The sequence below is a fragment of the Saccostrea echinata genome, unplaced genomic scaffold (genome assembly GCF_033153115.1).
Source record: "Saccostrea echinata isolate AGI-Se365-2 ecotype Australia unplaced genomic scaffold, CSIRO_AGI_Sech_v1 ptg000001l, whole genome shotgun sequence".
Classification (NCBI taxonomy): Eukaryota; Metazoa; Mollusca; class Bivalvia; order Ostreida; family Ostreidae; genus Saccostrea; species Saccostrea echinata.
In genome coordinates this window covers 30,478,437-30,504,992 of record NW_026889750.1, presented here as the reverse complement: position 1 = coordinate 30,504,992, position 26,556 = coordinate 30,478,437, and the positions used below count along the sequence as shown (strand labels likewise).

Sequence of the window (26,556 nt, the reverse complement as noted above, 5' to 3'; positions counted from 1 at the left end):
TTCTTAATCCTTCTACTCCCCTCTCAAGATGATCGCTCCTTCTAATTTATAAGATTTGAAAAGAACAAACTTTTAAAATTGTTTCTCGAAGTTTCACTGTAGCACACCTTTACATTTATTATTCATAACAGAACAGAAAGGGATACATTCCATTACTTTGCACTTATATCAATTAAATGTCAAATAAATACATTTTTCCTTTCTTCTTCATAACAAGCAATATAACTGGTTTAAATTTAAAATAAATAATAATGAAATGACCAAAACAGAAGGCGGGTTATCTTTTTGGATCCCAAACAATAAACAGGGGACGATTAACAAGAATGACAAGTAAATCAATACAAAAAGTACGGAATTCTTCCTAGATTATTTAAGCATTTAATTACAAGTAATAGAAATGCCTTTCACTGGATGGAAGGAGAAACAAAATCTGCTTATCTACTAGTTCCCTCAATCAACTATAGCTATAGCAAACTCTCATGTTTTTGCAACACAAATATTTAAACTTGAATATCACTTTCTATTTCTAAGACAAGTGCAGAAATGCCTTCCCATAATTTTATTTTAAATATCACATGTAACAGAAAAAATAATAATAATATACTCCATCTCCGCTTTGATTTGTCATTCTGGACAATGATTCAATCTAGTATGGTAAACTAGATCAATTCTTCCCTCTTTCCTTCCCATGAGTCTCTGAGTGACTGTTACACTTCGTATACAAATTTATGAATTTACCTGATGCTACATGTATACTGCTTATTGACTTGGTTCATGAAAATTTTCAATCACATCTGATTTAGTTATCACAAATTTAGTGTGGTCTATAAATTAGGACTATCATCACATTGTATTTATTTCTCCCATTATATTCACCACACGGTCCTTGTATCGCTTTGATATTTCAGCTTCCATCTGTAGTAAACAAAAAAGTTTTTAATTGATAACTAACATCATTATTGCTGTATTCAGAACCTAGAGCTAAAGATAACACAAACTACATGATTGTATAATACAAAAAATTTCATTTACATTGGTCATAAGATAAATTTATGTTTTAAAAGGAGTGTTCAAAGTAACTAAAAAAAAATGCCTGATTTTTCTATTCATCAAATTCTTCTGTAATTTTCAAACAAGAGGCCTATGGGCCACAATGCTCAGTATGTCAATATTGCCCTGCTGTTCTTCATCAGCAATTTTTTCCTATATATTCCTATGTAAAACTTTGATCCCCCCATTGTGGCCCAAACCCACCCGAGGGGGTAAAGATTTAAACAAACTTGAGTCTACACTACCTGAGGATACTTGATCATATCAATATGACAAATCATGTATTTGCTGTTCTTGAGAAGATTTTTTCCTATATATTCCTCTGTAAAAGTTTGATCCCCCATTGTGGCCCCACCCTACCCCCTGGGGGTCATGACTTGAAAAAAAAAACAATTGAATCTACACTACCTGAGGATGCTTCCATATCAATATAACTAATCATGGCTTTACTGTTCTTGAGAATATTTTTAAAGATTTTTTCCTATATATACACCTATGTTAAACTTTGAACCCCCCATTGTGGCCCCGCCCTTCCCCTGGGGGTCATGATTTGAACAAATCTGAATCTACACTAGCTTAGAATGCTTCTGTATCAATATGACTAATCATGGCTTTGTTAGAAGATTTTTGAATAGTTTTTCCTATATATTCCTTTGTACAAATTTAACCCACCATTGTGGCCCCAACCAACCACCGGGGGTCATGATTTGAACAAACTTGAATCTACACTATGTAATGAAGATTTCACATAAGTTTCAACTTTTTTGGCCGAGTGGTTCTAGGGAAGAAGATTTTTTAAAGATGCCACCAAATTTTTCACTAATTTTTAATTATCTCCCCTTGGCCCTTCATTTGAATAAACCTGAGTCCCCTTCATCCAAGGATGCTTTGTGGCAGGGGTTGAAATTGGCCAAGTGGTTCTGGAGAAGGTCAAAAATAAGAAAAGTTTAGAGAAGGACAGACAGATTACAGACAAAATGTGATCAGAAAAGCTCACTTGAGCTTTCAGCTCAGGTGAGCTAAAAACCAATGAAGAACTTTCAAATTCTGGAATAAATCACAATGACTGCATTCCCAAATTTTGTAAAATGAGCTTTATATCTGCTTTCAATATAACAGTTTATTTTTTAAATTTCACCGCGTGTGAGTTAAGGCTAGGTATAGACATTTCTATGCAAATGAGCTATTAAAACTCCGTAAGATCTTTTGTACAGAGAAAGTTTAAATTTATTCTTATACATACTTAGAACCCACAACATGTTAAAGCTAGTCACTTTTCTTTACCACTCAAGGCAATAAAACACATTAACAAAACAGTGTCGGCGCAAGGGCATATCCCATTTAGTTTTAAATAAATAATGTATAATATTAAGAATATTCTAAAAATTAATAAAATTGCTGCACAAATCCTATGCACTTTCTCATTTGATGAAATTTTGAGGAAACTTACCCCAGACTATGAAATTTTACCCTGGTTCAACTCAAAACTTTACGAATAGTAACTAAACTATTACACTGTCGACATTTGTGCAGCAATATCATAAATCCTTAGAATATCCTGCTTCTGTTTATATTTTGTTTCTGTAAAACAAAATAAGGTATACCCTTGCTTTGATGCTATTTTGTTGATGTTCCTTATAAACTTGTGCAGCAGAGAACAATGACGTCATAATATGACTTCATAATGTATACTGGCTATCACATGTCATTGGTACCAACTTTGTATCAGAAAACAAGTTTTAACTTTCTGTGTATGATAGGTATAGCCTTTAAGTCTTTTAATGAGTTTATCTGCAAAGAAACTTCTATACTTAGCCTTAACTCACTTGCGATAACGAATTATGCTAGGAGAAAGCTTTTTTCCATGATCCCAGGACATTCATAATAACCGGACTTTCATTAACCTTACTTTATGCAATTCTTTGGTACATTTGATGACTAGTGTATACCTGTATTTGCAGTTCTTTCAGTTTGGTGCGTTTGATGACTAGTGTATTCCCTTTGGTGCAGTTGATGACTAGTGTATACCTCTGTTTTTGCAGTTCTTTGGTGTGTTTGATGACTAGTGTTTACCTGTTTTTGCAGTTCTTTGGTGCATTTGATGACTAGTGTTACCCATTTTTGCAGTTCTTTGGTGTGTTTGATGACTAGTGTATGGATTACCTGTTTTTGCAGTTCTTTGCTGCATTTTATGACTAGTGTTTACCTGTTTTTGCAGTTCTTTGGTGCATTTGATGACTAGTGTTACCCATTTTTGCAGTTCTTTGGTGTTTGATGACTAGTGTATGGATTACCTGTTTTTGCAGTTCTTTGCTGTGTTTGATGACTAATGTTTACCTGTTTTTGCAATCTTTGGTGTGTTTGATGACTAGTGTTTACCTGTTTTTGCAGTTCTTTGGTGCATTTGATGACTAGTGTTACCCATTTTTGCAGTTCTTTGGTGTGTTTGATGGCTAGTGTATGGATTACCTGTTTTTGCAGTTCTTTGCTGTGTTTGATGACTCGTGTTTACCTGTTTTTGCAGATTTTTGGTGCGTTTGATGACTAGTATTTACCTGTTTTTGCAGTTCTTTGGTGCGTTTGATGACTAGTTCTAGTTTAGGCTGCGTCTCTGACTGCTCTGTTTCAGCATCTTTATGTTTCACTACCATCTCTTTCTCCAGAAACACCATCTTATCAGCCAAGTTTAACATCTGTTTTAATGTGTCCTTTAGACGTTCTACGTATCTGAAATTTTCCAATTCTTCATTGATATTAAAGTGAAAATCTGACTGATGTACTTGTAAATACTGCAGTAAATTGTACATTTAAAAGTCTACCTAAATATAATTTTAATACATTCATTTACACATAGAAATATAGTAAACAAATGTGTAAATTTTTCTAGTAACTGAGCAGAAAATTGATTAACACATAGAAATATAGTAAACAAATGTGTAGACTGTTATTGCAGATGAGCAGAAACTGATGTAAAATATATGAATTCTGAAACCATGAGATGAGATTTACATGACTGTATATAAAGAAGTCAGAATCAGTTTTGTTATGACACACCTGGGAGAGTTCCTGATGGACAGTAGGTGATGCATCTTGACCGTGCTGAATGCTGCTATTATGTCCCTAACCTGGCCAATCATACTGGTCACTGTGTCCTGATGGAGCTGTATGGATGGAGGAGCATCCTGCATCTGACCACTGGCCAGGACATCTGCCCCCACAGAGTCAGACTCCAGCTCAAACAAGCGCTGAGACAAGAATGCTTCCAACTATGGGATTCCAAAGTAATTAATGCAATCTCATATTTGTTACATTGTAGTTCAACATTTCAATGGTTACAAGATTATGAAATATTACAATCAATAGTTATGTACTTTAGGTTTACAATCATACCATCAAAAAGTAACTTTACAATAAAGATTGTCTTAAGCAATGGGATGAGATATTACTTAAGAACTTTCAATGAATTTAGTCTTACAGATAACTGTTGAGAACTGAAAAGCATTTTTAATCCACTTTATCTTAATATGTGTCTATTACCTCTACGTTACAAATTACTCATTATCCCATTACATATTTTTGAAAAAAAAAATCATCTTGATATGAAATAGGGATTACTAATGGTGATACATGGACTGGTACTTGACCATTGATTGTAAAAAATACCTTACCTCCATAAGATCATCAATAAACAATGTCCGTGTTCGTGGATTGTCCAATACTGACATAGCATCTTCTCCTTTGGCAACACCCTCTGAAAAAATAAATAATCCTTTATATCACTGAAAAAAAAAGCATAATTCAATAGCAATACAGTAACTATTAAAAAAAAGAGTTCACATTTCAGTTTAGTGAACTGAGATTTTCTACCTGCAGAATCTGGTTTATCCACAATCACAACCTCACTCCAGTCAATGCCATTACTGTCACTCTCATGTCCAGCAGTGGGAGCAGGATTCTAAATAATTGTACATATGTCAATTTTAATTGCAAAAAACGTTTTCTTTATTTTTTTTAGAGTCAGTTTGTAGAAAGAAAAATCAACTCTGATCAGGGTTTGGCTGACATACATGTGCAGTAAACTGTCCATTTGTAAAAAAAAAAAAATTACACCTTTGGATAACGACACAGATTTTAAAATCTTTTGGATACATGTATATCCGTTTCATTTCAAAATTCTTATTTAGTGAGTAGTAAGCATTACAACAAAAAATAATATATCAATGATCATTTTTTTAATCACCTGGTCTCCTTCCTCTGTGCCCCCTGTTTCCACTGTGATGTCAGCCATGTTAAAATCTATCTCATCTCCAAAATCGATGGCTGACTCTGTCATAGTTCCAGGATCTCCCCAGTCTATCTGTAACACATGTATTGTAAATATAATAGAATCATATGAATAGTATATTTTTTTCATTATTCTTTGATACATATATATGTACATAATCTTTTTTATTCTTGTAGTATTTATGTGCAAAAATATTTGAAATTTGTGAGGCATACTGTGAAATCACAAAATTTTCTTGGGTTTAATATTCTTTGTTTTCCAGGTAAGATGAGACCCATGCATTCATATCCCCCACAAAATGCTAATATTTTATACAACATTATCATGTTTCTTCTTCAACTACAAAATCAAATCCCCTCAAACCAATGCTTTTTCTCAAGTGATTTTACTTTCTCTTTTTTTTTAATTAGTCTTTTTAAAAAATTCATAAAATAGTAAGCAGAATTCAATATTTTTCTTCAAAAACTTTTTCTTTTGGTATATACAATTTTTCCAACTGTGAAGCATGGAAAATTCTTGTCCATCAAGTAGATAAAGTTTAATTTTAGCAACCCTTGATTTTCTTCATTAGTTCTCAAATTGCAAATATGATAAACTAATTGAATGTAGTCTGTCAATCTTACATCATCTGTCACTTGTTCAATATCTACTTCATCTGTTGTGTCAATGAAGATTTTGGCCTCCTCCACCACTTCTGGTTTCTCTCCTGTCCTCCATTGATATGTTGTTGTGTTCCCATTTTGCATTACATACTTTAACACTGGCAAACTACCCCTATCCTCCTCAGATCTATGTATATCAAAATAAAAAAAAGTGGATGTAGATTTCATTAAAATAAAGTCTTCAAAAATGTTTTCAAAGGATTCGTATCTGGTAGTAACTCAGATGAATAAGTCAGTGATGACAATATCTAATTGAAAATTACCCAAAAGAAGAATGATGGTTCTACCTTTTAGTGACAAAGTCTACAAATTCATCATAATATTGCACTGATTTGGTCAATTTAGAGGCAGACTCTGAAATCTTCTGGAACTGAGCTGGTAAATCCTGAACAAGAGCAGCTAACTCTGTTTTTATCTTTTTACCCTGAATGAAGCAGATAAAATATATCATTCTCAGATCAACTCTTTTCCTTAGATGTACATAACCATGAAAGATAAATGTTTCCATAACCCCATATTTTCAATTAAATCATTTTTTTTCTCCACACTTATGAATTTAACTGGCATTCAGCAAAAGTTCAGCTCTGTAAAACTGTTACAACTGTTTACCTCTATTCCCATTTGTTTACATGTTGCATCATACTTCTTCCTTAGTTCCTCAGCCTTAGCTGAATATACTGCCTGCTTTCTGTCACACTCCTACTCATAAAAAACCAAAAACATTAAAATATCAAACGATTTCCTTCTGAATTTAATTGATGTTGTTTCTTGCTTAAAACTTATTTACATTTGGAGATATGGCATCGGTAACGATATGAAATAAATAATTATTGTACCTTTTTAATCTGTTGGCATTTGATAATTTGTCTTTTAAGAGCAGGAACTTCATAGTTGACATTTCTTGCCAACATTTGAGCAGACTCCCCTATAAATATTTGTTTGTAATGGTTTAGTTTACTTTGAATCATGGCACTTAACATCAGTAAGATGCATATGTACAGTAAAACACGCTTATAATGAAGTGCCAGGGACGGCCGATTTTACTTCATTATAAGCGTAATTTGTTATATCCATTAAGTTTGCAATATATCATTAACTCACAGGGAATGAAAATCACTTCGCTGTAAGCGTCAATTCATTATAAGTGTGTTTGCTATAAGCGTGTTTTACTGTATCAGTAATATATATTTTACAAGTTATCTTACCTAAGTAAATACCATCCTTTTCATATAAATTAACTATCTCTGACCAATCCTACATAACAAAATGTGAACATAAATTATTTTAAAGAAATTATCACTCATTCAAAGAAATGGTTATTTTTGGTAGAATAATCTTAATATATGTTAGTACATAAAAGTAAAATTGAACATAAAATGTTCAAGATGATGTTAAAATGTGCAATGCTTACATCACAATTGCAAATGGTTTGTAATATTCCTAGTACACATATTCAATGGATAACTTTACCACACCACACCTGAACAGAAATGCCCATATGTACTATGGAATTCTTTGAATTATGCACACACCTTCACTGAGAAATTTTGTTGGAAAATGAAAATTGGGCCCAAAAAGGGGGTTTCCATCTTAATTTTGGAATGGTGGTGTTTAATCCAAAAGTCTAACATGCACATTTTCATTTCTAAATCATTTTATGACATACTTTCATTCTTTTTGAGGAGTACTGTCCAAATACATTCTTTTTCCCAGATTGTTCATCTTTCTTCAGCAAATCAATGATTTTCTTGCAGTGAAAATAATTAATATCTGAAAATAAAATGTACATGTATCAGTTTTTAAAACATGTAAACACTGAAGAAATTCAAGAGAAATGTTCAGTCCAAGGACAAAAACTCTCATGTACATGTAAAAAATCCAATAAAGAGCAAAGGTTCACTTAAGGCCTTTTTTTTGGCCCTGTGAATTTCTGAAAAATCAAAACAGCTTAGTTTTAGTTGACAGTGCATTAAATATAGAGAGCCCCTGGTGAGTGCATATCTATTGAAGATGACATAGTACTCATTTTCTTCCCAGTCATTACTAATGGATTATGATGTCATGAATTGCATCATTTTTTCCATATTCTCAAAATTTGTTCAGTAATGAACAAAATTTTATGGTGCTTTTCAAATACAATGTTTCATATGGAGCACACCCTCTGATCCAAAATGTGCAATCATGCAATGATAAAACTGTGTTTGAAGATTATAAAACATGTTTCATTGTTTGGATTGAGGAGTGTGTTCATATTTTAATTCTTTGCTGAAGGTATTCAAATACACCTGTTTTCTGCAAAAATTCAAGAACATTACAGATTTATAATGCATGATTACCTATACCTAGACTCTCCGAGGATTTTTTTAAAAATGAAATGAAAGCACTAAATCTCTACTTTATCTTGATGTTAGCTGCAGAACTGTAGTGTTATGATTTTATATTTTAGTCTTTGACCATAATGCTGCAGATCCCGTAATGCAAATATGGTGCAATTTACGGTGCAAGGTTTCCGGCGCATGATTGGGGAGAATTTCTTAACTTTCCCATGTTTCCAGCATTGGTCTATCCAGCTACCTTTCACTCCCTAATTCCAGAAATATTCTTTAACCAATCTGTATATTTTATCCACCTTCTAACTCTTTGTAGTCATCTCTACAGATAAATAAACTTGCTTGTTTTGAATTTTTTGTTGAATTTGACTTACATGTTCCTTTCAATAATTCAGTTATCTGGGGATTTTCAGGCATGTCAGTCAAGGCTTGATTGATTTTCTCTCTTATAACCACAGCTCGGGCTGGCCATTCTTGTACACAATGTCGTCTGTTGATTAACCAATCTACAAAAAAAGTGAAGAATGACGATAATAGCTAAAGTGAATAGATGTCTCAGAAAAAAAAGCTGAATAACAATAATAGAAACATGAATTTGAAAGTTTTTGAATTTTTTTTTAATATACCTTGTAATTTGTTATAATGAATGTCAATTGGCAAATTCTCCAAAGTCGACATTGTCAATCAGTCTGCAACGAAATCCCTAAAAATCACTGCAACAGATTTGAAATATTAATCACCTCTTTTTTATGTATGTAATGCATCCAGGCCCCAGTATTAGTCTTGAGTCAAAATTTCAGTCATTCATAAAATGAATATTTATCATAATATAAACTGCCTCTTGAAAATTTCAATGAACAACGTATTTTAATAACATTTCAAACTTTGTGTTTTAAATGATGAAAATTCAAGAAAAATTCTGAATTACTTCTAAAGCTGACAGATGATCCATGAGCCAATTCTCTTTACTAAGCATTACGGATGTAGTTATATACGTTTTGTGTCAGATTAATTAAAATTATATTGTACATTCATTTGGCATTTGCACATTTCGAGATTTTTATTACCTGTATGCGCACAAAAACAACGGATGCTGAATTTTAATCGAGTATATAAAACGTATGAAAAATATGAAGTATTATGTTCTCAGATGAAAAAAAAACTTGCCTTTAGTTTTAGAGACGGAATAAACCATCAACTAAGTAACAGATGTTTCGTTACGTGTTTACATCACCACCAAAAGTTATCTCCCGTTTATTTAATTTTTGGCATATCGAACCCGATACTTCCCGAACTTCGGAGTGCTGTACAACAATAACATCAAAACATACGACTTTTCAGCACTCTATACAATCATTCCCCACGATAAATTAAAGTCCAGCCTTTTTGACATCGTAGACAGCTACTTTTTCAATAAAAACGGAACTCGTACAATTACTTAACTTGTCAATGGTCATTTGCAAATTAATTTTGTTAAAAAACATTCCGATTGTACAAACAAGTACTCCAAAGTTGATATGAAAAAGATGCTTGAGTTTCTAATTGACAATATCTGTGTAGTTTTTGGAGATCAGGTCTTCCAACAATCTGTCGGAATTTCAGGGGTACCAATTGCACCCCGTTATTAACAGAACTACTTTTGTATTCATATGAAGCAGAAGATAAAAAAAAATTCCACAAGAGAAGAATTTAGATGTCTCTTGCTGAGGCCTTCAATTCAACATTTAGATATTTCGACGACGTACTTTACAATATTCATTTTCCAGGCCCGTAGGAAGCAATTTCAGTTTGGGGGGGGGGGGCACAGCCATACATTTTTCAGTTGACGTTGAGGGGGCACTACCAAAAATTTCCTGACAAGCCAAAAAAAAAAAAAACATCAACTACCAAAATTCCTTAACAAGAAAAAAAAAGTCATCAGACGTTTTTATTGAGGGGGCACAAGCATTATTGGGGGGGGGGGGGCACGGCCCCCCGTGCCCCCCCCCCCCCCCGGTTCCTACGGCCATGTTTTCATTCCTATACGTTGATTCGATATATTCTCTTTGAACTCGAAATAAAAGAGATCACAGAGTCTGACACATCTGTTTCATATTTGGATATTTTACTAGAAAAGGATATAACCTGCATATGGAGTTGGCCCGCTCATGACAATGAGCACACGGTGGATGTGACAATTCGACGGGGGATGCATGCTTACTCCTCCAATGCACCTGATCCACTCCTTATTTTTAGAGGTCCTTGTTTGCTTTGGTCCAAATTTGTATGGTTTCAATGGACTTCTGAGCTTGAATACTGTTAGTTATCTTCATATTTCACCAAATATCATACAGACCCCCCTCCCCCTCCCCCACTTTATTTTCTCCGGAAAAAAGGATGAAAACAAAACAAAAATCCCCGTGGCTAAAAAAATTCATATCATTTCTTATTAGCAACCAAGCATATTTTTTAAAAATTCTTTCTCTTATATGTGCACACTGACTGTATATGTAATACTTGACACATATTTACAGCCCCATTTATTCCATGCTTGCATATTTTTTTTAAACATGCAACTAATCATGGTCTGTTGTTTTCGAGATTATTTCCAACATATTCTTATGCTTTGATCCTCTAGTGGACGTTTGTAAATAAAAATGATTAATCATAGCCCTAGATGTTGTTCCCATTTATTCCTATGTAAAACTTTGATCCTCATTAGTAGCCCCATACCCTACTCCTCAGAAAATGAGTTTAACAAATCCGAATCTGCCATTCCTAAGGATGCTTGCATATTAGTATGACGGTGGTCCAGCTGTTTTCGTAAAAAAAATAATGAACAAGGGCACCGCAAAGCAGAGCATCCCCTCGCAAAGGACATATCTATAAATCAAGACAGCATTCCATATCGATCCCGATGCAAACTACGTCACTTCCGTTTCGCACAGGACAAACTTACACACACACAAACACCCACACACACACAAGCGCGTTACTGTATCCCCTCCAACATTGTTGCGAAGGGATAACAATTTTACCACAAAATAATACACACTAGGGTCATCGTATGGCCATTAATTCATTGACCATTTCTTTTAAAAGGTGGGCAGGACTAGGAGAATATAAATTTACCTAAAATGATCTACACGCCTAACAGGTTGTACTCAAAGTTATGCTCCAGCAATTCATGACTAGGGTCTGTCATTTAGAAGTTACATGTAAACAATGACCAAACTTCATTTTGTCAACTTATTAAAATTAATGTTTAATTTTTCTCTACTTTCACTGACGTATATGACTATCTAAATAAATGTAAATTATAATTGCAGAGTTAACCCAGTTATACAAAATTAAGCCCATTTGCTTGGGAGATATGTTCATTTCACCCCATAATGTACCACTGGTTAGAACATACAGCTACACACAAAAAAGGCCCAAGGGCCTTAACGGTCACCTGAGTATAAACTGTAAAAGATCCATAGAAATATAAAATAAAATAAAACTAAACCCATAGTTGAAGTTATGTTTCCCCAAAGTAAGAGAAATAGGATGATTATGCAGGTCAACAAAATAATTAGTCTACGTAGTACGTACTCCATAATAAATCCTAAGTAGATCTATTTTCTTGCATGTACATGCCCCCATTTGTCACTGTCATAATGCAGACTAAACAAAACAATAGTGGTTGAGCTGATATAGAAAACCCATTCCCTCTCACATTTATAGTGAGGAATATGTTCTGATAACCTTTTAATTGAAGACTGTATCAAAATCCTCGATCTACCGACTTTCATTTCTTGGAACTTGAGATCATGGCAACTTCAACTTTTCTGCACACCTGTACAATTGCAAAGATTTATTGATTGTTTGTATCTAGTTTTACGTCCCGTTCGAGAATTTGTCACTCATATACGAAGGTTGTCCGGTAAAATCGTGGGAAAAAGTTGTCTAGAGTGAAAAATAATCATCACCGCGTTTTAAAATTTTCACTACTCTTTAGTACATTTTACATCAATATACATAGCATATTTCAAATAGAAATAAAATATGAGATTATATGTTATGTGTGGCATCGCTTTACGGCTCACGGATGATAACATCAAAGTGTCTAAAGCTGCTAAAAAAAAGGTGGATACTAAAATTCGGGAATTTCATTGATGCACATACTTGAGGTTTCCTTTATTCCTCCATAATCAGTCGAGGAACCAATCTTGCACACAAATGGGACCATCTGCAGATTTATTAGTAAGTTGTATTATGGATAGTACTCTCACTATATCATTCAACTAAGTAGGCTAATTTTATAACGACAGTCTACACTGACAGCGTCTTTCGCTATTGCTAGTAGCTGTTTGTCCGTATGTTATGTTCTACCCCGGGACTTTATCAAAAAGTTTCGCATTTAGACAACTCCCTTTTCACTTGTATACTAAAGATCTAGTTTTTTTTCTTCTGTAGTCATTTAAAGTCTCTTAGGGCGACATTACTACTCTAAATCCAACGGAACTGCTCTCCGATGCGTCATAACGTCATCAAATCATTTTTCGTATGTTGTGTTTACCACTTTCCCATTTCAAATGATCGGGAAATTGTCAAAAATTAAGCAAATGCCTTGAAATTTTCCAAAAGACGATAAAATAGATAGTGGATTAAAATAAAGATAATTTTCCCCCAGCCTTATCAATTTAATACTTTTATTTTTAAAAATACTCGTATATTCCCTAATGAAATCCTGGTATTATGATCGTGCGCCGTAGGACCGTACCCTGTATATATTCAAGCATAATAAAATCTTTATTTTTGTCTATATTTTATCAAGAAAATTAAGATGCACCCAAATATGATAAACATTTCAGCTTAGTTGCGCCCATTATTTTTCGATAAAAACGCTTTGTCCACGATATTACCGGACAACCCTGGTAGAGACGTTACCATATACCGGTGAAGGGCTTCAAATTTAGACCTTACTCGGCACTCCCGTTGAGCAGTGAGGGCCATTGAGCAGTGAGGGTCCTTTATCGTGCCAACGCCTATCGTGACACGGGGCCTCGGTTTTTTTACGTCTCGTCCGAATGACCCGCAACTTCAAAGTGCAGAGCGCTTGGCGAAGGAACAGTTGCTACTTGACTTAGGTCAGTCGCGGCCGTGATTCGAACACACGACCTTCTGAGCACGGAGCGAGCGCTCTACCGACTGAGCTACGGTGAAGAAAAGAAGCAATATTGTTGCCTTGGGGCAAACAAAAGTTGTTTTTTCTCTCATAAAAATAGAATTTTTAGGCTCTGAAACCTGTAATTTTTTGAAACTTGTTACTTTCAAGAATTCAACAAAATTTGCATGTGTCAAGCAAAAATTCTAATTTTGTCAATACTTCCCTTTTTGCGCCACGGTATCGCTTTAATATACAAACTTTCGATAAGGTATTTTTGTTTCATTTTAATTTATCAATTATTTACAAGTATGACCTTTGAAAACTACGTAAGTACATTTTGTATTATACTTTAAAAATTCTTGTTGGATTCTATGAATTACATTTTTTAAAGTGATTTTAAATTATCGTAGGTAAATAGCAAAGGGAAATTAATACCTTCTCTCCCTTAGAATACAAATTTACTTACAAGATCAATCAAGTCCTGCCCAGTGTGAGCACCAGAACACTTGACCCAGTGCATGGTTCTAAATTTCACAAATCTGGTAAAGACACCCTTGCTCATTACAACTCTGCACTCTGTTTTTCTCCTAGATGTCCAAAAGCAGAGAAGAGTAAAGAAGATTTTTAAAGATTTTTTTATGGGTTTGGCCTCATCCCTGAAATTAATGATTTTTTTACTCTTCACCCATAGATGCTGTATGCCAAAATTAGTTGAAATTGATTCAGTGGTTCCAGATAAGAAGCTGAAAATGTTCAAATTTTAACACAAAATATAAGACAATGAATGAAAACAGACAGCAATAGGTCACTTGAGCAATTGGGCACAAGCAAATTTCTGCAGTGTAATAACTATTCACACAGATCAACATCAAATTTTAATAAAATTAAGTATACAATTATTTTCAACAAACATTACCGAAAAACAAAAGCCATTTAATCAGTAATACACAATGGATATAAAACAAAACCAAAAAAAGTTTTTAAAATTTTTTTTTAAATTTTTATTTTTCTAGGTAGTTTTTCTTCATGATGGAGGCTTTATACATTAAAAAAAAAATAACAGTTAAAAATTCCATCAACTATTGCTAAAGGATTTTCTGAATAAAATAAGCTAGCCTTTTGCTTAAATCTTTTGGAACATATTTGAATGAAATAATCTGTTTTAACTAGGGATGTCAATTTTGTCAATAATTCATATTCGAATATTCAATGAAAGTATTCGAATATATTCGAATATTCGATAAAATAAATAAAATCTGTTTTATTTTAAATATGCATCATCCTACTTTCATGAAAGGTTTAGCGTAGACCTGTATACTTATATTGGAAGTCAAATTGTATGAAGACTTTTGTAGGTGTACAATAAGAATTACATTTGATATTTGTCAATGTTTGAAATAAATAATTTATTTAAATGTAGAAAGGTATCATTTTAACAAATGAAACGTGTATATATATAGTAGCTCCAACTGGGAACCAGTCGTCTTACCAAAGGCAAAGGTCATAGCAATATACTGTTCAGATTTCAATATGTGTAATAAATTAAAATTATCTGCCTAATAAGAGATATGATTATAATCTTTGATACAATATTTTTAAAATACAATCAAATATTTCCATAAACATTTTCCTAGGTAATTAACTAATTTCCCGATAATAAATATAAAACTCAGAAATTTGTACAACCCGAGATAATCAAGTAATTTACACATTTATTCTGAAATTGAGCCCTTTACAATATTAATTACAGACTAATTCTATATCGGACGTTCATTTAATGATCAATTAAGTTTGTTTAGATAAGTATGTATACTCTTCACTTTTTAGACATTCGAATAAGGTTTTCATTTTGTTGTCCTCATTTCTAGATTCGATCGTATTTAACTTATGAAAACTATGAAAGTATGTTTTGTATTACATATAAAGCATCATTGTACAATTCATTAACACCTTACTCAAAACAAAATACATGTAATTTAGTAGATCTATAAGATAAGAAAGTAGTGAAAGAAATCAGGCGATCGAAATTGATTGCTAGTAAATTAAACAGGGATAATTCCAAAATTTATTAATCACAGTACTTCTTTTTATGAAATCTGAAAAACACCGAATATTTGAATCTTAAATTCATATTCGAATATCAACTCATCAAATGAATATTCGAATATTCCTTGCCATCCCTAGTTTTAACATATTTCAAGAAAAAAGCCAAATTCTTTTTTAAAAAAAAATGTATGCTGACAAAATTGCTATTCATTCAATGGTTAATAGACTTAAAAAAGAACACATGTACATGTTGACAGGGACAAATTATTTCCATGTTTTATCTCTTTTTAGCTTCTCACAAGAAGGCTTACATTAAGGATTTGAGCAAATTCTACAAAATATAGTACACAATCATTGATACATGTAAATAATTATGAACTTTTTAGAAATATTACATAACAATACTAATATTAAGAGTTTTAAAACATTTTTGTTTTAATCTGATATATAGGACCAAAATGAAAGTGTTTTCTGTTTTGTCTGTATTTCACCATTTCTACCGTTTGGTCAAGAAGGTATGGAAATAAACTTGTTTTTCTGTGTATAAAATTTATTCATAAAAAATAGTGCATGTATTCATCTTTAATTAGCAATTTCTTATTAGAAAAACTATTTGTTCATTGAAAAAGCAATGTAATATTTTGATTCAGCCCATTTTGTAGGATTGGTTGCAAATGGAAAGAAAACAAATTGAAATTGAGGACTATCAATTCAAATACATGTTATATGAAGAAGATTAAGTTTTTAACATTACAGCAGTAATTAAAACCTCATACTTTGTACAATAATACTGAGAAATACATCTACATCTGGAAATGAACCTCCATGGTGATAAAACATCTGTTCTGTAATCTTCACTAATCTACTTAAAATGATTTACACCATTCCCAAACACCAACTACGATATACAGCCCTGACCAGTACAGTACCAAGTTATTAGTACTTTTCCTACAGTCAGTAATGGTTCTACACTTTTTTTTTTAAAAATAAAATGTAAATCATCATTCATATGATTTCCAGCTGCCATTTTGTAAATTCCTCTATCATGTATGATCGAATGCCCTTTACAAATGTCATTCATGATTAATAAAAACACCGTCCCATTTATACACTTTGCAATGTTCACGTTCTTCGTAGCTTTTTTCTATTGTCCTCTGATGTGGGGGTAATGGAGGCTAGTCTTTTACTTTGTCTGGTGGGGGTGAACTGAGGACTAGGGGTGGGGACAGTCTCTGTCCCATTGACAGGGAAACGATTGGAGAGGCGGGACCGTTTACTGGGCGTGGCAGCCTCTGGCACAGGTGTGGTGACTTGTGGGGTGCGCGATCTCGAAGGTGTGGATGTCATACCTGAAGAAAACAAACATTCCATGAATCTGATGACCTCAATAAAATATTTAGCAATAACTGACTTATAAAGTACATGTATATAAAACTATAAGCAACAATCCATATCTTTCTCTACCCAGGAGATGTAAGTGTACATCACTTGTTCAATTGAACTTTCATATGATGATACTAATCAAAAAAAAAAAGTGGTGCCATGAAATCAGATGTTTCTGTCCATGAGAATTAATGAGAGTTCATGAAGACAATCAATATATATATATATATATATATATATATATATATATATTTTTATGTGTGTGTATTTCTCATACCAAAATCTGTACTCTTTATTCCTATTGCTTCCTACAACTCTAAACCTTTGAAAACCAAACCTACTGATCTCTAATTTTACTTTTATACAACTATAGTATTAGGTCAAAAAAATTTAATCAATAGTTTCTTATGCACCGCCGCCGCATCAAGTCAAAAACTACCGCATTGATCAATTCTATTGACAAACTGAAAAGGAAAATAACTCAATTTTCTATTTTTGAAAAAGAAAATTGAGTTATTCCCCATTTCATAAATGCTAATTGATAGACGTTTTTATAAGATAAACAATATATTCCTTGTTAATACGGTATTTTATACATTGACTTTTAAACAAATGTTTGGAATAACATCATTTAAAGTTTAATACCTATTAAAATTAATGTAAGAGAACAAAAAAAAGTAAGAATTAGTTGATATCATTTTGTTGAATGATTGACATGAAAAAAAGATACACCTGCTTCAAAAAGAAAATAGTGCCTGCTGCATTGAATTTTGAAATTTTCGGCCTGAGAATCTATTAATTAATATTTTTTTTAGCATAATGGCACTTTATATATAAATTGGGATTTTAGCAGTATCAATCAGACTCCAATTTATTATCCTCTCTGACAAGTCAGAATCAGGAATAGTTTTTATGGAGGGACCAGTGAAAGTCACTCATCCATCAGAATGAAAATACATGTAAAATAAAATTTATCCATGGTGATGGAGAAAAGAATAAACAAGTTTCAAACAATTCTACATGTATGTAAAAAATATCTTTCCCATTTCCTATTCAATAGCCAAGATTCTTGTAAAACTTCTGTTATGATAATTACCTAATTTCTGTTCGATTTCCCTCAGCTGTTTCTCTGCCTCTTGACACTCCTTCTTCTTGTTCTTCATCTCTGGTAGCTCTATGTAACTAGACTGTTCTTTCAGTTCGTCTTTGGCTTTTTCTGTCTTTTGCATTGCAACTTTAAGTCTCTGAAGATTTTCTGGATGTTAAAATGATTAAAAATCTTTCTAAGAGCCATTTTCTTCTATTTCACTGGTATACAGAAATAAAGTGATCCATGCTACATGTATGTAAATGAGGTTTTATTCCCCCCCCCCCCCCCAGTTACTTTCTGAAACCTTAAAGCTCTAGTCTAGAAAATCACAAATTCTACCAATAAATCACTGATAAAAAGAAACTGCAATCAAGTTTTTTTTAAAAAAAATCCTTTTTCTTAAAACCACTAACTGAAGAAATCACAGTTACAATTTTTCTGTCCCTTCATAAAATCCCAGCATAAAGAATACCACAAGTGTCTCGTTACTGCAGTGTCTGTGAACTTACCAAGAATTGTGTCCGCCTCTTTATACTGACGGGAAAGCGGCTCCCCAAACACTGCCCCCTTCAGTTTCTCAAAAGGCACTGCCTTATTCATCAAACCCCCAAACTTGCCATTGCTCCTTATTCGATCCCCCTCTCTGGTGAGAATTGTGGGACAATGTGTAAATTTCACAATCTGTTAAAAAAAAGAAGCATTTTTATTTATGTTCATAAACCATTTATGATATAAGATTTTATGTCTATTGTTTTGAAGAGATAATTAACAACACACACTACATAGGAAAGGTTTTACTTAAATTTATGGTCATGATTTAAACAAGATAGAAAAGAACAAATGCATGAACAATGACAAATCTTATACTCAATTCAAAAGTGTACTATTTACCTCCTGTCGATAAGCATTGGCAGAATTCAGATCATCCAGAATTAGGGTATCTCCCAACAACATCCCAAACACTAAAAAAAAAAAACAACAGAACTACAGGTTCACTGTATATGATGACTGTCAAGCAAAACCCACCCATCAGTAAATAATTTCACATTTTTAGGTATTAAGTGATCTCGATAGAAATTTTTTCCTATTTAAAATAATACGACATTGTTTATAGAAATAAAAAAAACACAAATTGTATGTCATGACGCTGTGTTTTTTTTGGAAGACATCATTTGTTTTGTTCTCACACTTCCATGGTTGTGTTATAACAAGAGGCCCAAGGGCCTTAACGGTCACCTGAGTATAATACAATAATTTAAAGGATGCATAGATGCATAATATGAACTGAAAGGTGAAGCTTTGTTGCCCAAAAGAAAAAAAAATAGGGTGATCATGATCAACAAAATAATTGGTCTTAATATTCATTAACAGTTCATAAATTAGGTTCTAATCTGTTCCCCATTTATCACTATCACCATACAGTATATTAATAAATCTATTAACAAATTATCAATGCTTCTTCTACTATTTTAATCCCTTGTTGAAATCACTTACATTGGCCTCTCTTGGTCTTTAATGAACATTTAATAAGACAAGTTATTTTTGTCTCATTTTTATTTATCTACTACTTACAAGTCTATCTGATCATTAAAACAATGAAAGTACTTTTTGTATTATACAATAAAAGTTTTTGCATAATTCTCTTATTCTATTTACCTTTCAAGTACATTATTTACAGTGATAAATTATCAAAAGTAAATGGCAAAGGGGAATAACTCCTCTCAGTAGAATACAAACTAATAGAGCCCTGGCCAGGACCAGAACACTTGAGCAAATGGTCCGGATGTTCAAAAATCTGGTAAAAATTCCCTTCCTTATAAAAATTTTTACTCTATTTACCTCAGATATGCCCAGGTGCGGAGAAGATTTTTAAAGAAATAATGCATTTTAACTACAGATTCACTATATTATCAATAGAGCCCCCCCCCCCCCCCCCCCCCCCGAAACACCAGACCTTCTGACCCTGGGACCATAAGTTTGCTCATCATTACTAATCACTTTGTTTATCTGCTTAACACTAAGGAGCAAACAGGATTATTTAATAGAATTAATGCATTTTCACTATATTAACAAGAGCCCCACTCTCACACCAGCACATCTGACCCAGGGGTCATGAAATTCACTACTCTGAAAGAAGCACTCTTGCTCATCATAACTATACACTTAGCTTCTTTGCTTTTCTAACCAGAAGCAGAAAAGAATATTTTCAAAGAAATTTTGCTTTTCACTTTATAATCAATTATAGAAGCCCCCCCCCCCCTCCCCTCACCAGAACCCTTAAACCTGGGGTCATAAAATTTTGGAAGAGGCATCCTTGCATATAATAACAATGTACTTAGTCTGTTTAAACAATACCCAGGGGCAGAGAAGAAGATTTTCAAAGAAATAATTCACCTTGACTATAGGATCTATATAGCCCTGCCCTTGCACCAGAACTCCTGTCCCCAGGGCCATGAATTTCCCAATTTTGGAAGAGACATCCTTGCTTATCATAACAATGTACTTAGTTTGTTTAAATAATACCCAGGTGCAGAGAAAAAGATTTTTAAAGAATTAAAACATTTTCACTTTATAATCAATACAGCCCCGCCCTAACACCAGAACCCCTGATCCAGGGGCCATGAATTTTACAATTTTGGAAGAGGCATCCTATCATAACTATGTATTTAATGTGTTTCAATAATACACAGGAGTAGAGAAGAAGATTTTCAAAGAATTAATGCATTTTCACTATATAATCAATAGAGCCCCACCCTAACACCAGAACCCCTGACCCAGGGGCCATGAAATTCACAATTTTGGAAGAGGCACTCTTGCTCATCATAACTATGTACTTAGTTTGCAGAGGAGGAGATTTTCAATGAATTAATGCATTTTCACTATATAATCAATAGAGCCCCGCCCTAACACCAGAACCCCTGCCCCTGGGGCCATGAAATTCACAATTTTGAAAGGGGCACTCTTGCTCATCATAACTATGTACTTAGTTACTGAATTTAATACCCAAGAGCAGAGAAGAAGAAATTTTTCAAAGAATTAATGCATTTTCACTACATAATCAATAGAGCCCCGCCCTAACACCAGAACCCCTGACCCAGGGGCCATGAAATTCACAATTTTGGAAGAGGCATTCTTGTTAACCCTAACTATGTACTTAGTTACTGAATTTAATACCCAGGAGCAGAGAAGAAGATTTTCAATGAATTAATGCATTTTCACTACATAATCAATAAAGCCCCGCCCTTACACCAGAACCCCTGCCCCTGGGGCCATGAATTTCACAATTTTGGAAGAGGCACTCTTACTCATCATAACTATATACTTAGTTAGTTTTTTAATTAATACCCAGGAGCAGAGAAGAAGATTTTCAAAGAATTAATGCATTTTCACTATATAATCAATAGAGCCCCGCCCTAACACCAGAATCCCAGACCCTGGGGTCATGAATTTCACAATTTTGGAAGAGGCACTCTTACTCATCATAACTATATACTTAGTTAGTTTATTTAATACCCAGGAGCAGAGAAGAAGATTTTCAAAGAAATTATGCACTTTCACTATATGATCTATATAGCCCCGCCCTAGCACCAGAACCCTTGACCCTGGGGCCATGAATTTCACAATTTTGGTAGAGGACTCAATGCTCATTACAATGATGCCAAATTTTGCACTCGTTTTCTCCTTAACATCACAATGCACATAACAGTGGTTTTGGCTTGACAGTTATCATACACTGTACATGTACAATACAGTCAACATTGAAAGAAATCAAAAGACAGATAATCTGTTAAATTGTCAACTTGTAAAATAATTGAACAAGCTACATGTACATATAGATATACCAATTTGACATTCCTCTTTATGCTGAGGGAACTCTAGAAAACCTCTGGCATAAGATGGGTTACCAGGAGGTTTCCAGCCTGATCTGTATCGAATGTGAGGAAGAGGTCTGTAAAAGAAATGCAGTTTAAAAAGAAAGTGGTGAAAAAAGTACATCTAAATACAAGAATACTGAAACAAGAGGTTCATGGGCCTAACTGGCCATTCGTTTAAAGAAATTGAATCCCCTTTACTCAAGAATGCTTTGTGGTAAAGTTGGTTGAAACTTGCCCACTGCTTCTGAAGAAGAAGTTGAAAATATGAAGAGTGTATGAGTATCACATCAAATAAAATGAACTGGAATGGGTCACTGATGACATAATTCATGTGATATTGTCCTTAGATTTTATGACAATTTAATTCAGTCAGATTCATCCATACTAAACAAAAAGAGGCCCATGGGCCACAATGCTCACCTGAGTCACTTCTTCATCAGATCCCCCCCCCCCCCCCCAATATACAAGTGTAGTCCCATGTAAAATTTGATTTCCCTTTTGTGGCCCCATCCTATACACAGGGGCCATGATTTGAATAAAATTGAAACTACACTACCAGAGGATGCTTCAGTATAAAAATGACTAATCATTGCTTTGCTGATCTTCAGGGAAGAACGTTTTTAAAATCATTTCCTATAAATTGCAGATATGTAAATCTATGATCATCTATTGTGGCCCTACCCTATCCCTTGGGTTCAAGATTTCAACAAACTTGAATCTACACTACCTGAGGATGATTCTACATTTAAAATATGATTCATCATGACTTTAGTGTTCAAGAGAGGAGGATTTTATAAAATTCTATTTAAACTTTGGCTACTGTGGCCCCACACTATGCCTGGGAAGGGAGGGGGTCATTATTTGAACAAATTTGAAACTACGCTACCTGAAGTTGCTTCCATATTAATATGACTAAGGCCATAAAGGATTAATTAATAGTTTCTCAGTGAAAAGGGGAATAACCCAATTTTCTTGTTCACTTTGTAAAAATAGAAAATTGAGTTGATCTCCCTTTTCAATATGTTAATAAAAATGATCAATGTGGCCGTGTTTGACCTGATGCGGCGGTGCCTGAGAAACTATTTTTTTTTTTTGCCTAATTATGGCTTTGCTGTGCTTGAGATAATTTTAATTTTTTTTTTATATACAATCCTATGTTAAATTTTGATTCCCTACTGTAGCCCCACCCTACCCCCAGGGTCCATAATATGAAAAAATTTTCAATCTACACTACCTCAGGAAACTTTCACCTAAGTTTCATCTTATCTGACCCAGTGGTTCTTGAGAAGATTTTTTTATATATATTTCAATGAAAAACTTTTAATTCCCCTATCATGGCAGCATCCTACCCCCTGGGGCCATGATGTGAACAATTTAAAATCTACACTACCTCAAGAAGATTCTACATATTAGGGGTGAGACGATATACCGATACACCGATATTTTCTGCTAAGATACGGTTTACGATACATGCACTCAAATATCGGTACGAAACGATACACAAACGACCTATCAAAAAATTGAAAATGAAAGTAGTTGTACTAGGAAAATGGCGGCTTGTACGAAGCGAAAAGATGATATTGAGATTGAAAACACGCTTTAGAACTAATAAGTCGTAGATAAGGGGTAAAACATTTTCACTTTTAAGCATCCTCGGAAGATGGGACAAGAAACATTCAGTACGTAAAGCGTGTTATATACAGAAAGTATCGTTTCCACAACAGTTGATATTAATATTTAACTTTGTTAGTCCATCTAGCACTAACAGCTCGTAACAAAGCCTGGATTCTCTAATTTCAAGAATTTGAAATTTTGAAACAAATTGTGGATTATTTTTTTTTTGTATTAAACTCAAATTGGTAGCAGGCCTTTTGGCAATTAATAATAATGTACATGTGACTTTTTTTCAAAATGATTTTTCAGTCAGTGTTCTTGATGAACTACACAACTATTTGTAAACGACTTGTTTAGAGACATTTGGCAATAAGTACATGTAATATTGTTTTTGTAAATTTTTAGTCAATGAAATAGATGAACTTCAAGTATTAATTTAAAAACACATATTATTTGATATAGATTAATTTGTTGATATATTGTCAAGATAAAATAAAGTGCCCTGCCACAGCATGATACGCCCGTCAAATATTGTTCAATTATCACGAACAGTTTAGAGTGCAAGAAAATCAAGTCAACCTTGATACAAGGATTTCCAAGATTTTTCCATTTCTTATAAATTTTGTTTATACATTTCCTGTGGTGTAGGCATTATAACAAATATTACATTATAGATCCTCAACTGGTAGTGTTAGAGCTTGACAAATGCCCCCCCCCCCCCCCCCCCCCCCCCATCTTTCATATTTGTGAGACATGATGCTCTGAAATTTGCTAGATGATATTTTCAAAAAATTAAATAAAAATATCATATTAAACTGTTACAATATCAATTTAGTCTTAACAACTTAATCTATACCAATTTAAATTAAAAACTAGAACTGTCCAAAACGGACAAATACCCCCCGCTGGGTTTTTCAGAGGTGCCAAATCACTAATATTTTATGGATCTAAGAAGTGTTTTCTTATTTACATTTAGAGTGAAAAAATAATTGCTATTATATTTTTTTTAATGAATGAAACCAAGGAACAACCTAATAAAACATCAATACGAATACATTGTAGTTACATTGTTTTTTAATACATTGAAAAAATAAATTGCAACTATCTGTCATCTTTTTTAGACATGATATTCTGCATTGATTGTTGAAAAAAAAAATCAATTAATTACAAAATCAAATTAATCTTGATAACTTTATATCAAATTCATTTTAAAAATGAAAGGCTGGTCATCCAGTATATGACAGACAATAAATTACAATGAAGAGAATTAAAGAACAGAGATCTTTAAATTCCCAGGAGATATAGATAACACACGCTTGCAGAGATGCCCTAACAACTTCCCACACTGAACTCATTAATTTATCTCTAACTGGATGATGTCCACTCATTAGTCCCAAGGGACAAATGGATTTACACTATCTGCTGTGTAATGTAAAAATTGTTTTTAATACTTGGTGATTTTTTTTTGTTTTTGTTTTAATGAATAGTTTTAAGCTGTAGTTCACATTTTTGTACAGATGTTCTAGATTCTGTGTCTCAAACCTTAGAAATAAACCCAAAATGACTAAGTCAATCAAAATGAAAAAAAAAAAATCTGTAAAATGCAGAAAAATTATCAAATAATTTTGAAAATACCAGGTGCACATCTTCATATGGTAAATAATGAGTGTACAAATTTTCATACAATTCTATGAAATAGTCTTTGAGTAAAGGTCAGGACAAAACCACATAATAAAAATGAAAAAAAAAAACGCCTGTAAAATGCAGAAAAATTATTCAATCACGATGAAAATACCAGGTGCACACCTTCATATGGTGAATAATAAGTGTACAAATTTTCAGACAAATCTATGCAATAGTATCTGAGAAACGCTCAGGACAAAATTTTGTCTACAGACAGACGGACAGACGGACGGACATGGTGATTCCAATATACCCCCCCTAAACTTCGTTTGCGGGGGGTATAATAAAAGACTGGCCATCAAATGACATGCATATGCTATAAACTGACCAGCAGTTCTTCTGTCTAATTCGGCAGTGTCTATATGCACGACCGTCGTGCACTTACTTTTTCATCGGCTATTCGCACGACCGTCGTGTATATAATTTTCCAATGACTATTTGCACGACCGTCGTGTATATAATTTTTCATTGACTATTTGCACAACCGTCGTGTCTAGTATTTATTAATCAGCTATTCGCACGACCATTATTGCTAGCGCTCTCGAGCGCTAGCAACTATGTTAGTCTATATTTCTGAAATACGCATGCTCGACTTCACGGTCGGGGATTCTGGGAAAACTACTGTAGATAGACTGTACGATAACAATTTTGTTTTGTCATACAAAAATAGAAATGATCCAAATTTACACTGGCCTTTCCTGTCTGATATGCGCGATATACATTTCGTATATTAGAAACAGTCAATTCCAGTCTAGATCTGGATTCTGAATTTTTTAAAATTTATTGTCTAACCTACACATAAAAGTATAAGAAAAAATTTTGCCATATAATGCCAAGATTCTAGACATCTAGCTTTCCTTACAGTTTTACCACCTTAGTGGATAAATCCGGCAAGCTCGGAAAAAACAACAACAACAATAAAAAATCTTTTTCAGAGTATGTCGGAAAGACATGGCAATTTAGTGTTTATTATCTGAAAATACATATGATCTGAAGTTTCGTGTTCTAAAGTCTAACCTGCACGTAAATGAACAAAAAGTAACAGTAACTCGGGTCTTATAAAACCAAGACTGTTATTTCTAAAGTTGTAATGAATACATAGCTTTTCTAATCTACCTTCATGGATCTTTCCGGCAAGCTCGGAAAACCGCAGCAACCTCGGATATGTTTTCCGAGCTTGCCGGAAAGGCCCGAAGGTGCTCATTGGTTCTACTGATCTTTTCACCTCGAAATTGAAATTACAGTAAAATACAGAATGCTTAAAGCACAGTTAGGAGTTATGCTTTTTGCCGACGTGAAGCACACTCTTTGATTCACCATTCTGAATTGTGACCCCCCCCCCCCCCCCACACAAACTCAACCCTCAGTGCACCAATCTGCCTTCCTTAATTAATAATTAATCGATTC

General features: G+C 33.5%; 2 protein-coding genes across 2 annotated transcripts in view; both read right to left on the bottom strand.

Annotated features, from left to right (window-relative positions):
- Positions 1 to 544: 544 nt before the first annotated feature.
- Positions 545 to 9,036, bottom strand: LOC133189311 (CDK5 regulatory subunit-associated protein 3-like). The gene is made up of 14 exons (XM_061324708.1): positions 8,954 to 9,036; positions 8,702 to 8,833; positions 7,664 to 7,767; positions 7,203 to 7,251; positions 6,834 to 6,922; positions 6,607 to 6,696; positions 6,285 to 6,421; positions 5,959 to 6,124; positions 5,291 to 5,407; positions 4,918 to 5,005; positions 4,719 to 4,801; positions 4,105 to 4,316; positions 3,606 to 3,777; positions 545 to 915 (listed from the first exon to the last, which is right to left on the bottom strand). The coding sequence occupies exons 1-14, from the start codon at positions 9,003 to 9,005 to the stop codon at positions 844 to 846; spliced, it is 1,563 nt and encodes a 520-aa protein (XP_061180692.1). The 5' UTR covers positions 9,006 to 9,036; the 3' UTR covers positions 545 to 843.
- Positions 9,037 to 15,446: 6,410 nt separating this feature from the next.
- Positions 15,447 to 26,556, bottom strand: part of LOC133189292 (structural maintenance of chromosomes flexible hinge domain-containing protein 1-like) — a 47,228-nt gene continuing 36,118 nt past the window's right edge. The window contains exons 45-49 of the mRNA XM_061324693.1: positions 21,820 to 21,926; positions 18,869 to 18,939; positions 18,487 to 18,658; positions 17,984 to 18,142; positions 15,447 to 16,853 (exon numbers count right to left, since the gene is read on the bottom strand). Coding sequence (XP_061180677.1) covers positions 16,627 to 16,853; positions 17,984 to 18,142; positions 18,487 to 18,658; positions 18,869 to 18,939; positions 21,820 to 21,926 — 736 coding nt within the window. The 3' untranslated portion in view covers positions 15,447 to 16,626. The remainder of the gene's footprint in view (positions 16,854 to 17,983; positions 18,143 to 18,486; positions 18,659 to 18,868; positions 18,940 to 21,819; positions 21,927 to 26,556) is intronic.

Bases quoted from the DNA above. Each gene is read 5' to 3' on its own strand.
- LOC133189311 (XM_061324708.1), bottom strand. From the start codon at position 9,005: ATGTCGACTTTGGAGAATTTGCCAATTGACATTCATTATAACAAATTA. The intron at 6,923-7,202 runs GTAAGATAACTT...AAATATTTATAG, and splicing joins AAAGGATGGTATTTACTTAG to GGGAGTCTGCTCAAATGTTG. The intron at 6,422-6,606 runs GTAAACAGTTGT...TGCTTCATTCAG, and splicing joins GTAAACAAATGGGAATAGAG to GGTAAAAAGATAAAAACAGA.